The sequence below is a fragment of the Electrona antarctica genome (genome assembly GCF_951216825.1).
Source record: "Electrona antarctica genome assembly, chromosome: 23".
Lineage (NCBI taxonomy): Eukaryota > Metazoa > Chordata > Actinopteri > Myctophiformes > Myctophidae > Electrona > Electrona antarctica.
Window position 1 is genome coordinate 13,224,686 of NC_136804.1, and position 17,181 is coordinate 13,241,866.

General features: G+C 42.4%; 1 protein-coding gene across 3 annotated transcripts in view; it reads right to left on the reverse strand.

Moving 5' to 3' along the window:
* Positions 1–892: 892 nt before the first annotated feature.
* Positions 893–17,181, reverse strand: part of LOC306916792 (GRAM domain-containing protein 4-like) — a 65,004-nt gene continuing 48,715 nt past the window's right edge. For 2 of the 3 annotated variants that reach the window (XM_079494814.1, XM_079494813.1), the window contains 11 exons: positions 16,903–16,994; positions 16,743–16,791; positions 15,826–15,897; positions 15,218–15,261; positions 14,504–14,613; positions 12,529–12,680; positions 7,746–7,905; positions 7,430–7,523; positions 6,859–6,949; positions 6,284–6,352; positions 893–5,891 (listed from right to left, as the gene is read on the reverse strand). In XM_079494814.1, the coding sequence (XP_079350940.1) occupies positions 5,778–5,891; positions 6,284–6,352; positions 6,859–6,949; positions 7,430–7,523; positions 7,746–7,905; positions 12,529–12,680; positions 14,504–14,613; positions 15,218–15,261; positions 15,826–15,897; positions 16,743–16,791; positions 16,903–16,994 (1,047 nt within the window). In that variant the 3' untranslated portion in view covers positions 893–5,777. The remainder of the gene's footprint in view (positions 5,892–6,283; positions 6,353–6,858; positions 6,950–7,429; positions 7,524–7,745; positions 7,906–12,528; positions 12,681–14,503; positions 14,614–15,217; positions 15,262–15,825; positions 15,898–16,742; positions 16,792–16,902; positions 16,995–17,181) is intronic. The other variant, XR_013789023.1, reaches the window with a different exon arrangement.

Here is a 17,181-nt window from a genome sequence, read left to right on the forward strand (position 1 = left end):
CCTAATTATTGGTTCATGCCGCTAAGATCTTTTTTTTTGCCAATCACTTCATCCACCGCCACAACCATAACAATTGTGTTTGCTCCTGCCAGTGAGTGATTTCACATTTTATTTTATTGTTTTATATTGTGCTAATTAATGGTACCTTTTTTGAGGGGTGCTATAGCCCCCCAAACACATTCCACCCGTGGCATCATGTGTGTGGCCAAGTCTATGGACCTTTTATGATGAAATTTGTTCCGTACGATCTTTCAGGCCAATGAATGAAGTCATGGGGCTTACATAACAAGGTAAAAAGAATGACTGAAACTGCCAGTAGTAATTTCCTCAATGAGCAAATTGATTAAACTAAACACAACACGCAAAACAAGATTGTGTGTACTCATTGGATACCTGTCTAATAACTCTCTAGAGTGAGTGATGTCCATGGGCATAACCACCCGGAGATGAACAGAGCTCATTCCTCCTAAATTTGGCTCAAACATGGGTATAAATGCATTCTACAACACTGCCACCAAAATGTGGAATGAACTAAAGGTAGTTACATTAGTTACCAAAAGGTAGTTACACTACATAAAGGTGTCTCATACCAAACTCAAAACTAACCTAAAATATCTCCTGTCCTCAAATAAGTGAACATAACTCCTTGAACACTTGTAATAGTAGAATCCTCTGACCCCCTTCCCCTCCTTTCTCTGTAAAACACCTGATTCTGATGATTCTACTGAGATTTATTCCTGTGTGTTTGGTATTATTATGTATTGCATTACTGATGAATTGAGTTTTGTGTTACCCTTTCAGCATAACCTTTGACTGTTCTACCGTACCCGTGGTGTTAAAGTACTAGCTAGATCAATCAAAACCAGGTTGAAAAAAATGACATCCTTTCAACTGGAAAATAAATGGTGAAATCATTTTTATTGTATGACACAGATCCACTGGCTGGGCATAGATTAACATGGAGAGCTGCGACCTGCCTTCCGTCAGAACTCAACAACACACAGTAAAGTGCAATAACATACAGTATTTGGCAATACAATTATTCATATCAAACCACTCTGTGAATATAAAAGGCCAGCTTTTATCCTCATTCATTTCAGGTTTTCTTAACCACATGAACCCTAGCATCCCAATTCTTGGGCAGGTCATAATAGTGTTAGTCATACTCATAATAATAAGTAACATTCATCAAAAATAAGCGAACGAACATTCAGCAAGAAATAGCCAAGCTTGTAGATCAGCTATTTCCGGTGAAGAGGTTTGGTGACGATGGGGGTAAAAAAGGAGCGGAACAAGTACAGACCTCTGGAAGACCCCGTTCATCAAAGTAATTAGGGTTTACAATTATTACATAATCGTCTGATCGCAATCATTTTGAGATAATCACAATTATTTTACATCATCGTTTTTTCAATTATAACAATAAGCAATGGTCTATTTTGGCCACAGTACTGCACTTTTTTTTTTTTTTATTATTGGTACCGGTCATTTCTTTTAATATTTGTATATATTCTTAACAGGTTTTATTATGTTCCAATGTTCAATGACAAAACAATTAAATCGTTAAATCTCAATTATTTGACAGACAATTAAGTCAAATATCATTTCATTATCGTGAAAGCCCAACTGGAGATTGGACCATGAACCAATGAAACTGTCATCCTACATTTCACTTGAACCAATGAAATGCTCCTCCCACATTTCATGGCCACATTATCAAAAGAAACATTTTATATCCTAACTAATTAACTCCTCTGCTGTCATGAACGCGCAATTATGTCACACAGTAAAACCTGGAGAGTTAATTTAACCACAACGCAGGAACCTTATTGTGTCCCTATTCTGGAGTGAACATTGGGTGAAAACGGCTGATATACAAGCTCACAATGTGTAGTAATGTGCACTCACCCCTTCAGACTCCCCCTCAGCACTCACTCCTTCAGTCTTCACCTCACCCTAACACTCACCTCTTCAGACAGATTATACTATTCAAATCATAGCACTGTCAGACAGAAACCTCTTATCTCAATAAATTAATGTCCTACTTGATCATCTACAGCGTCACACAAAAGCTTCAAAAGTATCAGATCCACAAGCTTGAGCTTGTAGCATTTTTGGAGACCAAATGTACTGTATGTTGGTGGTTACTTGTTAACATAATTTAGATAAACATACAGTATACGGTTTACTCGACTACAAAAGGTTAATTATGTTATTTAGATACAGTAGCATGTTGTTTAGACAGATGCTAAGTTTGATGTTGGCATTAAAGTTAATTTGTTGCACTACATTGTTTTCTTTCATTTACCATTTACCCGTAGAGCTTTAGCTAAATGCCTACATTGTTAAAAAAAATGCCCACATTGTAAACTGTACAGAACAGAATGACTATATGTGCACTATAACCGCCTTAGTTTACAATGACACGGCGTTCGCATGATTGGCTGACTTTAACGCAACTTTGCAATATAGGGCTGAGCAGTGGTGGGCATTTTGTGGTTCCATACAGAATTCCAAAAATATTTATATGAATTATTTTAAGCCTGGAATCAAGCCACCCAGGCTCCTGGTGAACATTTTTGTCAATTCTTTATTTTAATTTTAATTATTTGTATGTCATCATTCACCAGGAGTCTGGATGGCTTGGTTCCAGGCTTAAAATAATTTACGGTATATAAATAGTTTCTCTTTTGGAAAAATGAATTCGGTGAAACCGCCACTGCTATACGTATCTATGCTGTATACACTATACAGTAGGAAAAATACATTTTAAACTAGCAGGTGTAGAAGTGGATTTACAGCTGTCGTGATTGGACAGCTGATAAAAATCAGACCACGTTATAAGTGCATTAAAAAACAAACAAAAAAACATACAGTATATATTTTCGACATTAAAAAGTGCTCCATTCGTCCAGAAAAGGCACTCTGATACAGGAGGGGCGCCTTCTAAAGGCCCGCGGAATGCGGTCGCAGTTTGGTCATTTCTCAGAGGTTAATGAAAAAAAGTGACGCCTATTGTTATTTAAAGTATCATAGTATGAATGCTACTGAAAATGACAAGTGACAAATGACTGCTCAAAAAAGAAAGCGGTCTGCAGCCTAGACTAGTCATTGGCTCCCTTCTGCAGCTTGTGAGACGCAACTTGAGTCGGATGTTTGTGAGTTATGCAAATCTGTCCACCAGAGGGCGGTTCTGTACTGTGTTGTAAAAAGCAAAGCAAAGTTCTTTGTTTACCCAGGGTAAGTGGACTAAGCTCGAGATGCTTGTTTACAGCCACGCCCTGCTCATAGAACATTTCATGGTTGGGGTTCAATGCCTTGCTCAAGGGCACTTCAGCGGTGGTAATTTTAACGTGCTGGTCCGGGGATTCGAACTGGCGACCTTCCGGTATCAAGACCGCTCCGCAAACCGTTCGGCCACCGCTGCCTCAATGTCTGCAGATACCAGCAACACCACAGGCAGCGAGCCTTTGACCCGTACTGTAACTCTATTAATCTATTGTGGGCATGTCGTTATAGGCAAAGAATTGTCTAAATGTTTCAAAGAAACTGAAGCTATTTTCAAATGTATTTATTATTGAATAATAATTCATTGGTTTAAATAAATTGACTGGTAGCTGTTTTATTCTACCCTGAAATGGTTCAAAGGACTGCAGGAGTAAAGAATAAAGAATGCTCACTCATCTCTTATGGTGGGTGGTGTACCCTGTACGTATCTCTTATGGTGGGTGGTCTACCCTGTACGTATCTCTTATGGTGGGTGGTCTACCCTGTACGTATCTCTTATGGTGGGTGGTGTATCTCTTATGGTGGGTGGTCTACCCTGTACGTATCTCTTATGGTGGGTGGTCTACCCTGTACGTATCTCTTATGGTGGGTGGTCTACCCTGTACGTATCTCTTATGGTGGGTGGGTTGTCTACACCTGCTGAAACAAATGCACAATGTGTGTTGAAGCGAATGCATACATAGCATGTTCTCTGCTGCATCTAAAGTCTTCATCTGAATTCAGAACGTTCTTTACTCTGCATGTTAAGCAGATCAAGTAACTACTTACAGTATTTGTAGGGTCATTTTTTATACTTTCAAAGTTAAATTAAAGGTAAGGTTAATGATAACAAAAAATGTGACATTTCAGCCAATCAGGAGAGAGTACCTATTTATCAGCTTCATGTTCCAATTTGTCTCTGCTCACTTCTTTGTGTCATCACTTCCAATTTCAGAATATAGAGCTACAGTATTTAACACTTATATATTTAACCAAAGAAAATCACTTACTCTATCTTTAACATTAAATTGACATTCAGGATTTTACTGTGCGGTAAGCCTCCGTCCCTAGCCGAAAGAAAGAAAAAGACATTAACGCCCAGAAAAGTAAAAGGCATTTCTAAAAAGAAAAAAAAGAAAAATCTCTAAGCACACACCCACTTAAAAATTACAAAAGCACGATAGCAGATGCTCCTCGGAGTGTGTCGATTTGTTGTTTTTTAAGACCAAGAAGACATCGAAAGCAATTGTGTTGCGGCAAAAATAATATTACAAATAAAAATGTCACTGTAGCAACTCAAACAAACACACAGAAGGACTCCTTTGTCAGTCAAACAATGGCTGACTTGTTCCCAACCAATACAGCTCCGCAAGTCAGTGACTGGCTGACACGCACGCACACACTCACACACTCACACACACATCATCATCATTTTTCGACCGCGGTCGAGATCGTGGATTTCACAACAACACGCCAGACTTCCCGGTCCTTCATTGCCATCCCCAGTTCCTGCTTACTGATGCCTGTGTCCCTAGCGATGACATCAGGGAACGACAGTTTTCTACCTCTGGTCTGCTTTGAGGCAGGACTCCAGAGAAGAAGGGAAGATATAACCACATTGTCAGCTCTGTAGCAGTGGCCGGCAAACTGCGTTCTTCTGTTTCGGACTAGTGAAGAAACATGGGGAAGGTTGCCGTATATTAGATTAGTCGATGGGTGGCTCTTCCAAGACAGATTTTGCGCTCTCATTTGAGCTCTCACGCGCACACACCTAGAGTAATTGTATTTATTTAGTTTTTAAGAAGGGTGTTTTCCCAATCAGCCAGACAATAAGTCAGATACAGGATACTTGCACCCATTATACATCCGATGATCTTCCAGGGGAGCGACTGACCGACAGACGCTTGTGGGTTGCCGTTTCGTGGACATTCCTCATAGTTCTTTGGCCAAACGGAGTATACGATCTGAACTCCTATAAGCAAAGAGAAACTCCAGCTTCTTCAGCCCGCCGACCGCGAACACGTCCACGGCCGCGCAGGGCACAAACACCTGCCCAGCAATCTTCTGAAGACTGTCAAACACACACGTCTGTGAGGGGGAAGGAGGTCCGGCCACCCACCCACACCCACACCCACCCACCAGGCATCTGCTGACTGATAACAGCCCCCACATCTATCCAAAACATCCCCCCTGCGTGATGTTTAGCGAAATCTCCGCCAACCCGTTGGCCGACACACAGACGTGGAAAATACAGAATCCACCAATCCCTATCGACGTCGGATGCACGGTGGTCGTTTTTAGATGGCGAGAAAGATGCCGTCCGGTCGCGTGCGCCGCAGGAGGAGGTCAGCTCCACGTCCAATCAAATACGTAAGAGGAGGGGAGGGACGTCCTTAGGAAAATGGAGAATCTTCCAGTCAAGTTCAAAAGGGCGCGGTTGTCGTCGGTATCTATAGCCCCGCACCCTCCCCCCCCTGTGTGGGGGTGCAGTCAGTGGAGCGAGGGTCCGACTAGTGCTCTGGGCTGCCTGGAGGTTTGGTGGTGGAGGTGAGGATCTTCATATACTGGGTGAAGATGGCCTCAAACGCCTCGTCTCGGTGGATCATGGCGCCAAACACCAGCGGCTGAGGGAGAACACAGAGAAACCGAAGTTACGTATGGGACGTATGCTTCTGTGTCATTTTAGATTTGAGATATACCTGTACCTGTATATATAGCATCATACGTTTTTTCTCTTTAGAACATTTGACTAGAACAAAGACGAGAAGTGGAGAGGAATGTCTCTGGTGGAGCTGTTCCCCCCGTGACCCGACTACGGATAAGCGGTTGAAGATGAATGGACTAGTACAAATAAAGGCAGAAAACCCCCCAAAAAATATTTAAAAAAAACTAAGTGGTTCTCAAAAATCAAAAAAGTACATGTTCAGATACAGATGTCCAGATACATGTTCTATTTTTGAAAAGTGTAGTTATTTTTGAAAAGTGTAGTTGTTTAGTAGTGTGTGCTGCTGTGCACCTTCTGTGTCAAGGGCGTGGCTATGGAGATGCCCATCCCACTGCCTGGCAGAACGGACAGCACCTTGTACTGGGGAGGACAGAGAAAAACAAGAGGCTCAATACCAGTAAACACAATACAACCTGGATACGTTTCCAGGTGGGTTGCCAATTCTAGCGAATCAGGAGAGAGTACACCTCTACATAGGCGCCGGAGGGGGGGTCAGAAGGGTCTGAATGTCCCCGCACAATTCGGGGATGACTGGTCTATTTATTTATTTTTCTCTCTCGCTGCAATGACCATTCTGGCTGTAGTCTAGTCTACGTTCAGTAACTTCAGCTGCTCTCTCAGTCTCATCAGGTATGATCAAGGTATCCTGGGTCTCTCCTGATTGGATTAAATTGATATCCCGGCCTGAAAATGCATATTCTGTTGCCCAAAGCGCTGAAGAGACATAGAGACTCCTGTTACTGAACAAACACTCTATAGCAATGAGTACTATAAGAATTAAGAATACAGTGCTATTTAACCCTTGTAAAAAAGTGAGGCTACAGTAGGCTAGGCTCATCGGTGAGATGATTGAGGATGGTTCGTACCTTCTGTATGTCTGTGATGTCTATCAGCTTTATGACTTTATTCTTCTTTGAGGCATTGGACCTGGAACTAGAGCTCTCAAAGCACAGGGAACTGAGAGAGAGAGAGAGAGAGAGAGAGAGAGAGAGAGAGAGAGAGAGAGAGAGAGAGAGAGAGAGAGAGAGAGAGAGAGAGAGAGAGAGAGAGAGAGAGAGAGAGAGAGAGAGAGAGAGAGAGACAGAGACAGAGACAGAGACAGAGACAGAGACAGAGACAGAGACAGAGACAGAGACAGACAGACAGACAGACAGACAGACAGACAGGAAGAGAGACAGAGAGACTTACTGCATTACACATTTTCCAGTTTGACTTTTTCCCTTATGTTTTATCTCCCAAATGTAGTTGTTATGCCAATGAATTCCTCCCCACACATTTATCTGTGTTGTCACTGCAGTTGTGCCCTACTGACTCACCTACCAGTGAGTGACTAATTAAAATTAATTAATTAATTAAAAAGAGAGAGAGAGAGAGAGAGAGAGAGAGAGAGAGAGATAGACACACACACATACAGACAGACATAGAAGCAGTGTTTACCTTTCTGTGACGTAGAGAACTCCATTTCTAATGTAGTCTGTAGGCATCTTTCTGTCTCTGTTGATCAGACAACACCGCCAGCCGTTCTCACACACTGAGGACAAACACACACACACACACACGTCGTTCCATTAAGGGGCCGTGTCCACAGAGCGCCTTTTGAGTGGATGGACCCGACACCCTAATGGACCCATGAATGTTGTTCTGAGACCCAGTTGATTCCAACATTCTTTTCGAATGACGGACCATAGATTGTCTATAATATGACCCATAAACTGTTACAATTAAATTAGGACTTTTTTCTGGGGGGTCTCACCTGCTAGAGGGCGCTCTGTCTCCGGCAGGTTAAAGATCTCATGGAAGGCTCCCTTCTTGGTGCAGTGGAAGCGACCCGTCTCCTCCTCCCCCCTGCTCACCCCACAGGGCACGGCCACCACGCTGCTCCTGGACGCCGCTCCTCCCCCAGGAGGCTGGACCTGGGGGGGAGAGAGAGAGACAGAGAGAGAGAGACAGAGACAGAGACAGAGAGAGAGAGAGAGAGAGAGAGAGATGTGTTTAATAGATTTTCTGAACACTGTGCACTAAAACTGTCCAATTAACCCAAAATACTAACTGGATTTTAAAACCCAAGTTTAGAACCTCTAACAGACCTAATCTGGCTCCTGTAGGTCATTAGAATAATTCCGTTTTTCCACCCTTCTCTTTATAAATAGGCCTAGAGTTTTTGTCACAACGGTGGCGTGTGGAAATAGACAATCTACAAGCGTTGAGCGAGCTTGTAGATTTGCTATTTTCACACACAAAATATATAATTGATTAATCGTAATCAAGGCAAAAGTTTGGTAGTGGTAAATCATCATAAAGTAATTCAACGTACCAAGTCCTACACAAGGAGTTGAATGAATACCAAGTGATCTTGAAGAGGACCACACAAACCACAATTGTATTTCACCTCAAACTTCCCTGATGTGCCACACATTACTTTGAGCTACAAAGTCCGTGTCGGACGTCTGGGCTACTTGGTGGTAATTTGAGGTGGTAGTGCGTCGCAACGTAATGTAACGGCTACTTTTTTCTTACCCCACGATTTTGCAATCCATTTTTTCACCCAGTGTCAATTATCTAATGTAATCCTGGTTGCTACATTTCCTCTGCCAACCTGGGGGGGCAACGGACTGACCTCATGCTTCCTTCTATGCATGAGTAGTCCAAGCTGCTTCTTTTCACCTGACAGGGGAGAGTTTCCCTGACCGGACGTACATGTAGCGCATGGAAGGAACACGTTATTCCGACCAGTTCCTTTCTCCTCCATCAGGCGCCCCAGCTGGTCAGGGGGAGGTAGTTTAGAGACCAGGATTACTGCATGTTTTTTGTGAGGGTACCTACCCTAGGGGACACGGGGAGAACCTTACTTATCGTTTTTCTCTTAGCATTTGTGATAACAGTGGGCAACCTTATAGGACTCAACATATCCAAACATCACTTCATGTACTTTCTTAATTTGAGTATAGCCTTGCAAATGCATCTCCGATGCAGGCGAGGGGGGACTGGTGGTGGCATCGTGCAAAGCAGAGATCACTCATCTTTTAGTTTTTGCAACACACTGTATTCATTACAGCATCACAGCATGACAATGTTTAGCCGGATCTGTCGGTTAGTTTGAAGACGATGTGGGGCTAAAACCTGCCCCCAAAGCTGGTTGCGTGTGTGTGTGTGTGTGTGTGTGTGTGTGTGTGTGTGTGTGTGTGTGTGTGTGTGTGGTTTAGTAGATTAGTGAGGTGTCACTTAGGGTCTGAGTGCAGGTTGTCTGTGAAGCTGCCATGCCGTTTAGCACAGGACCCCCTAAACCCCTGTTTCCCAAACAGTGGCTCGGGACACATTTGTGGGTCGCGGACACATTTGTATGGGTCAAGTATACATCCTTTCATTTTTTGTTTATTATTATTTCAATATATACAAAAAATTCATGAATTAGAAACAAAATTTAAAAAAAAAATGATAATGAAAAAAAGAAATCTAAGAAATTCCATAAATTAGAAAGCAAATGTTAGAAGTAGTAAAATAGCCGATCTACAAGCACACAACGTGTCGCATTGCCGATGCGTTGTGTGCTTGTAGATCTGCTATTTTCACTAGTTTGGGTCCTGGGGAGGCAAATTTCTCTTTTGGGTCTCGAGCTAAAATGTTTGGGAACCACTGCCCTAAGCCACCCACCCACCGTGCACCCATGCTCAGCCCAGTTGGAAGCCATTCATGTACTGTACACTTAAAACTTAATTTCCGTCGATTATTTCTGGAATTGTATTTGATATCGTTGTTATCGTTGATTAAGCACCTTTATGGCGAGGTATAACTTGTAAGGATCGTGCGATCGTGGAATGAGCAACTAAGCAAATTCAATTCAAGTGGGTAGCGCGCCCCCCGAAAGTTTTCCCAAAATCCAACCACTATGCTTCGGTTGCCAATCGCTCTCGTTTTGAGCGACCTGCCAGCACAGGTGTGTGACTGACACATCAGCATGGATCCTGCAACTTTGTTGAGTTTGTGCATGCTGCTCCGAGCAGCAACACTGGCACTGAAACACCATTTCCAAACTTCGGACCAAGTTCCATGAGACTGGTGAAGTCCAAGACAGACTGTGAGGTGGCCGTACCAGGAAGACCGATGTCACCATCCTTACAAGTTATACCTCGTTGGAAAGGTGACTAATCAACATTAACGACATAAAACATAATTTGTATTATTGAGAAGGGGTATTTCTCCCCTGACCGAAGTTACGTTTCCAAATATATATATTTTTAGGAGTTTTATTTATTTTTATATAAACATTCTTATGGTGTCAGCAGGTACATTTTGAATAGTCAACCTTACTGGAAATGAGCAGACCGCTTTATAGTCTGTTCATAAACCCATTAAATAGGCGATAGATACTATATATGTTATACTACGGTTATCTCTGTCTCTTACTGATACTCTGATCTCATTCCTCCCAGATTCGGCACAAACATGGGGAAGAATTCCTTGTACTGTTATGCCAGCCATCACAAAGTGACTCCCTCCCTCCTTCTAAAGAGCACCTGCAATTTGTTACAGTTACAGTAGACGTCTAGCTTGCCAAAATAAATGACTCTCCCACTGTTTTTATGTAAATATACTTTTACTGCTCCTAGTATTGATGATCTCTTGTAAAGTCTTTATATGGCTCTCTCTTGATGAATTGAATACCTGTGTATTCAATTCACACCACAATGGAAACAAGCCCCCAGGGCTTTTTGTGTTGTCCTTATGTGTTGCCCATTATTGCAGGACTGTACCTCTGTACTGTTAATGAAGTATCAATCAATCAATCAATCAATCTGCTGAAGCACTCAAACCCTAGCATCCTTTCTCACTTCACTCTGCGGTTGTTCTGTCCCCTGTATACCCATGTTTACTTGTTCTTGTAATTGTATTGTATTGTATGTGTTTTTGTATGGATAGTTTTATCATCATTTTTAAGAGCCTGCTCAGGGACTACAGATTTAAATTAGCTTCTGGATAACTCTGGCCCATGTTGATTAATGAGCATTGTCCTTGTCAAATAAATAAATGTAATATAAATATAAACATAAATAAATCCGTATTCTGGGCCGAACATTTAGCAAAAAAAAGATATCAGAGCTACAAACGTGTCACAAGTTGCAACGCAGCACTGTGAGCTTGTAAGATCTGATATTTTTGCCGAAGGTATTTGGTGTACAGCGGAAACAGGAGGAGCCCTAGTACAGATCCCTGAAGGACTTCAACTAAGTATAATATATCGGTCAACTAAGTATAATATATAGGGCTTAAAGGTGCTGTAAGTGATATTGGTTTTGTTGAATAATTTGTTTCGTTGAAACGTCTATTATTCTCATAGTGATCATTGCTGTAAACGGGGTCCCTCCAGTTCTTGTCTTTCTCAGGTGAGATACCAGTTTAATCCAACCAGGAGAAAGAACCCATTTTTTCCAGCTTCACTATTATAGTGTTCCACTTCCAATTGCGTCTGCTCATTTCATTGGTTCATCACTTTCTATCGCACTTGTTTGTTCTGCATCATGCATGGGTTCTGTTTCCTGATTGGATGAAATTGGTATCCCAAAATGTTTTCTGATTGTTCTGAAGGGCTGGAGAGACGGGAGCGAGCAAGCATTACTATGTGCATATAGAGCTATTTAACTAAAATAAATATCACTTATACTCCCTTTAAGAGGTTAAGGGGGTGATTCTACAACATACTAGAGCTACTCGGTAAAATACCGGGGTTTAAATTACCGCAGCACTCAGCCATGTTCTATTCTACAGTGTGGTAGTGACAAAATGGATTCAAAATGTCTGACGTATGATGGAATTTAATTTCTGATCATTTGAACAAAGGCTGATGATGTCCCCACTGTGTGGGGGCGGGGGAAACTGCAAAATGTCAAATTTACAGACATTTGAATTCATTCCATGTCACCAACAAGCCAAGTCACTCCCATGTCATGAGGTGTGTGTCTCTCTCTCTGACACACACAAACACACACACGCGCGCCACACACGCACACCACACCCAGCCACTAGCAGCGTGACAGACACATTGGCATCCATACCTTCTCGCCAGACAGCTGAGAGAGAGGGAAATGACAGGATAACGTGATTCATACCGTGACAAACACACACACACACACACACACACACACACACACACACACACACACACACACACACACACACACACACACACACACACACACACACACACACACACACACACACACACACACACACACACACACACACACAGTAGAAGTAGAAATACTACTTTTTAATGGACCTAGGTGGGCACAATAGTCAGTTCTGTCCACAAGATGGCACTAATGTTTTTGTTTTATACTAGCATGGAATAACTTTATTTCAGTTAAAGTGAGTAGATGCGTGTGTGCGTGCGTGCGTGCATGTGTGTAGCAAAACTGAAAAGGGTGAAACTGGGTTTCTGAGAGTGTGTGTGTGTGTGTGTGTGTGTGTGTGTGTGTGTGTGTGTGTGTGTGTGTGTGTGTGTGTGCGCGAGCGAGCGTGCATGTTTGTGGATCATTTACCCGTCTGGCCACCAGGTTGGTCCTCTCTTTGAGCTGGGGGTCGGTGGGCAGGCTGATCCACACTATGCTGGGGGTGTCATACTTATCTCTGAGCTTAGGACAGCTCCTAAACAGGAAGTCTATGATGAAGAACTTTATACCTGCATACAGGCCTGGAGGGAGGGAGGGGGGGGGGGGGAAGCAGAGATAGAGAGACAAATTACTTATTTTCCTTTCATAACCACATAACGGCCCATTTCAGGAAGCACTCGCCTTCTGTCGCTGACTAAATGCAGGACTGGTTACCCCAGTAAAAAACACAACACAACATAATAAAGCTATGCTACATTAATTAAAAGCATGCTGTATTAAAATCCACATGGAGCATTTCTGTGTGTACCGGTATGTATACAATGTATATCGTTGCTGTTGGGTGGAAACATTATTATATACATTATATATATATACATTATATATACATTATATATAGGGTATTAATTTAAGAAAATAGTGTAAAATATGAAGATAAGAGACAGACAGACATCCAGAGACAGCAGGCATGAGAAAAGTGGTTGCTCAATAAATGCAGCCACAGTGAAATGTAATTCTCTCTCCTTGCCTGGAGCTCTATTCAATACCTATCACTGATTAACCACATGCCGGTTCTATTTTGGGCAAATTGTGTCGTAGGCGTGTTGCCGTGTTCAGCTACATGAAAGGAAGGAAGGAAGAAAGAAAGAAAGCACAACCTAGCATCTGTCTAGGATACCAGACAGACAACCTAGCATCTGTCTAGGATACCAGACAGACAACCTAGCATCTGTCTAGGATACCAGACAGACAACCTAGCATCTGTCTAGGATACCAGACAGACAGACAACCTAGCATCGGTCTAGGATACCAGACAGACAACCTAGCATCGGTCTAGGATACCAGACAGACAACCTAGCATCTGTCTAGGATACAAGACAGACAACCTAGCATCTGTCTAGGATACCAGACAGACAACCTAGCATCGGTCTAGGATACCAGACAGACAACCTAGCATCTGTCTAGGATACCAGACAGGCAGACAACCTAGCATCTGTCTAGGATACCAGACAGACAACCTAGCATCGGTCTAGGATACCAGACAGACAGACAACCTAGCATCTGTCTAGGATACCAGACAGACAACCTAGCATCGGTCTAGGATACCAGACAGACAGACAACCTAGCATCTGTCTAGGATACCAGACAGACAACCTAGCATCGGTCTAGGATACCAGACAGACAGACAACCTAGCATCTGTCTAGGATACCAGACAGACAACCTAGCATCGGTCTAGGATACCAGACAGACAGACAACCTAGCATCTGTCTAGGATACCAGACAGACAACCTAGCATCGGTCTAGGATACCAGACAGACAGACAACCTAGCATCTAGCATCTGTCTAGGATACCAGACAGACAACCTAGCATCGGTCTAGGATACCAGACAGACAGACAACCTAGCATCTAGCATCTGTCTAGGATACCAGACAGACAGACAACCTAGCATCTGTTTAGGATACCAGACAGACAGACAACCTAGCATCTGTCTAGGATACCAGACAGACAGACAACCTAGCATCTGTCTAGGATACCAGACAGACAGACAACCTAGCATCTGTCTAGGATACCAGACAGACAACCTAGCATCTGTCTAGGATACCAGGCAGACAACCTAGCATCTGTCTAGGATACCAGACAGACAACCTACAGTAGCATCTGTCTAGGATACCAGGCAGACAACCTAGCATCTGTCTAGGATACCAGGCAGACAACCAACCTAGCATCTAAATTAGGTAAGCTATAAATATGCTATCTAAACCTATGAACCTATCTCTAAATTTAAATCTGCATGGTCGTCATATCAAGGTCATGTGCTGACTGCTGAGGTTGAGTCTGAAGAGATGAGTCATTAGTGTGTGTGTGTGTGTGTGTGTGTGTGTGTGTGTGTGTGTGTGTCTCACCCATCATGAAGCCCATTAGTTTGTAGGGCATGACACAGGAAGTGATGAAAGCGAACCACAGGCCCACGTACAGCTTCTGTGTGCTCTCTGGTTGGACCCACATGAACAGACTGACACGCGCACGCACACGCACACGCACACACACACACACACACACACACACACACACACACACACACACACACACACACACACACACACACACACACACACACACACGAGGAAAAAAACAACAACTTATCAGTAACTCTGCATTCCATAATGCTAAAAAAAACATAACATACATATAATGCATAACATGCAACGTGTAATATATGCAAAAAACAAACAAACGTATAATGCAATATAGTTGCTGTCTGTCGTGCAGAATCCTCTTATCTCCATATTTTAACTTTTTGGGTTTTTTGTAAATAAACTTGACCATACCACATCGTCACACAAAAGCCTCAAAGCTTCGAGCTCCTAGATCTGTTACTTTTGGTGCTTTTTGAATTTGAATCCTAAAAAAGTAACAGTTCTGAACATATGCGGTTTCTACCAGACAGAGATTATTTAATGCATTATAATCTGCTTCTACCACAAGGTAATACTAGTTCTAACAACTCACATAAAGCATTTCATAAGGTCAAGTATTATAATTATTGATAATCTTGCATAGATTTAATATAATTTAGAGCCTCAATTTGACAATTTGACCTGAACTGCTTGACTTACTTCTTGATCTTCTCCAAAACATCTGACATCCTACCAAAGAGGTTCTGGAAAAGAAAAGGAGAACACCATTATAAATTAGTGTCCTTGAGCAAGACACGGAACCCCTAATTGTTCCTGGTGAGCAGGTCGTGCATGGTTTTATCCACCGTGGTTGTGTGTGAATGCGTGAATGCAATGCACATTGTGAAAAGCTTTGGATAAAAATGCTAAATAAATGCACCTTGAAATCAGAACCACTGATTTACACGGATTAGAAAAGCACAGACATTTAGAGGGGCAGGTGCTCAAGTTAAAAAAGGGCACCTTGTGCAGCGCGTGGAACCGGCCGGTTGCCTTAATCCATTTTGGGCGGGAACCCCTTTTGGTGTTAGCATTATGTTATGCTTTAGCTATTGAAAAATAGCAGATCTACAAGCTCATAGCGCGCCACCGAGTGGCGCGCTATGAGCTTGTAGGTCTGCTATTTTTGAAAAATCAAAAAAGAAAAGTTTTTTTTTTTTTTTTTTTTTTCCAAAAGGGCACATTGCCAAAAGGGCAGGGGGTGCTCTAGCACCCCCTAGTGTCTATCTGTGCACGCCACTGGAAAAGCACAAGCATTCTGCTTGTACCTGGGCTTTCTGCGCCACGTCAAGCACCAGCTGGAACTTCTCCGATACGGTCAAGTCTTCCTTTGGAGGCTCCTACAAAATGGCGTCGGATTTGGACCGGGTAGTGGAGGTAGTGGACACCAAGGGAAAGTGAAGTTTAGTTACTATTACAATTTATGCATTTAGCAGAAAGTCTTCATTCCAGAGCAATTTACAGTAAGCAAGGAAAACACAAGGTAATCCATCAATTGTATAGAAATAGTAATGTGGAATAATAGGTAAACTAAGAACCTTTCAACAGTAGAATATCAAAAAATCTATAATGTGTACATTAAAACTATACAGATGCAAGGTCTACCAGTGAACCCGGAATCTGTCTACATATCATGCTATCTAGGGATGTTAACAATTAATCGAAAATTGATTAATCGCAGCTAAACGTAACAATTAATTGAAAATTCTATGGTTCTATCATTGTGCGGTTTTCTGTGAATGTAACGTTGTCACACACGGGGGGCGGTTAAAAAAAGTCACCCCCACATTGGTAGCCACAGAAACGTGTATGTTTTGCATGTGATATGACAGACAAGACAGTGTACTCTACATTTCATTTTAATTCCTCGTGAAAGATGGCCCTGTATCTCAAATGGTCAAATACATATTTGATTAAGATATTATAATATCTTATAATATGCCCTTTGTTTTCTTTCTGTATATCAGCAAAATGTAGATTTGTATGTTATACTGAGGGAAATTAAGATTCTCAGATCAAATAAAAACAATGCTGCGCGCACGCACGCACGCACACACACACACACACACACACACACACACACACACACACACACACACACACACACACACACACACACACACACACACACACACACACACACACACACACACACACACACACACACACACACACACAGTCTTACCATTGGTTCAGAGACCTCAGGCACAATGCTCCACTGGATCCTCCAACCTCTGGAACAACAGAACATTAGAATGAACGAACCATGGATGAATGACTTTTTGGTTTGCTTGTCATGTTTTTTTGTGTGTCAAACATGAAGAGCAGTGGGTTGCTTGTCTTACCTGGCGATGAGGTAATTCAAGGACAACCTCAGGATAGCGAGGAAGAGGAACAGGGGGATGGCCCAGCCTTGCCACGCTACATTCATGTAGATCTGCAGGAAGAACACGCTCATATCAACGTGTGTGTGTGTGTGTGTGTGTGTGTGTGTGTGTGTGTGTGTACAGTTGGGTGCCACCGATATTGTCCCTTATCAATTTTGAGGCCTGACCTCAAAATTTAAAAAAATCCTTCTAAATCCTCCAGTTTTCTGAAATAAATATTTTCACGATTTTTCAAAA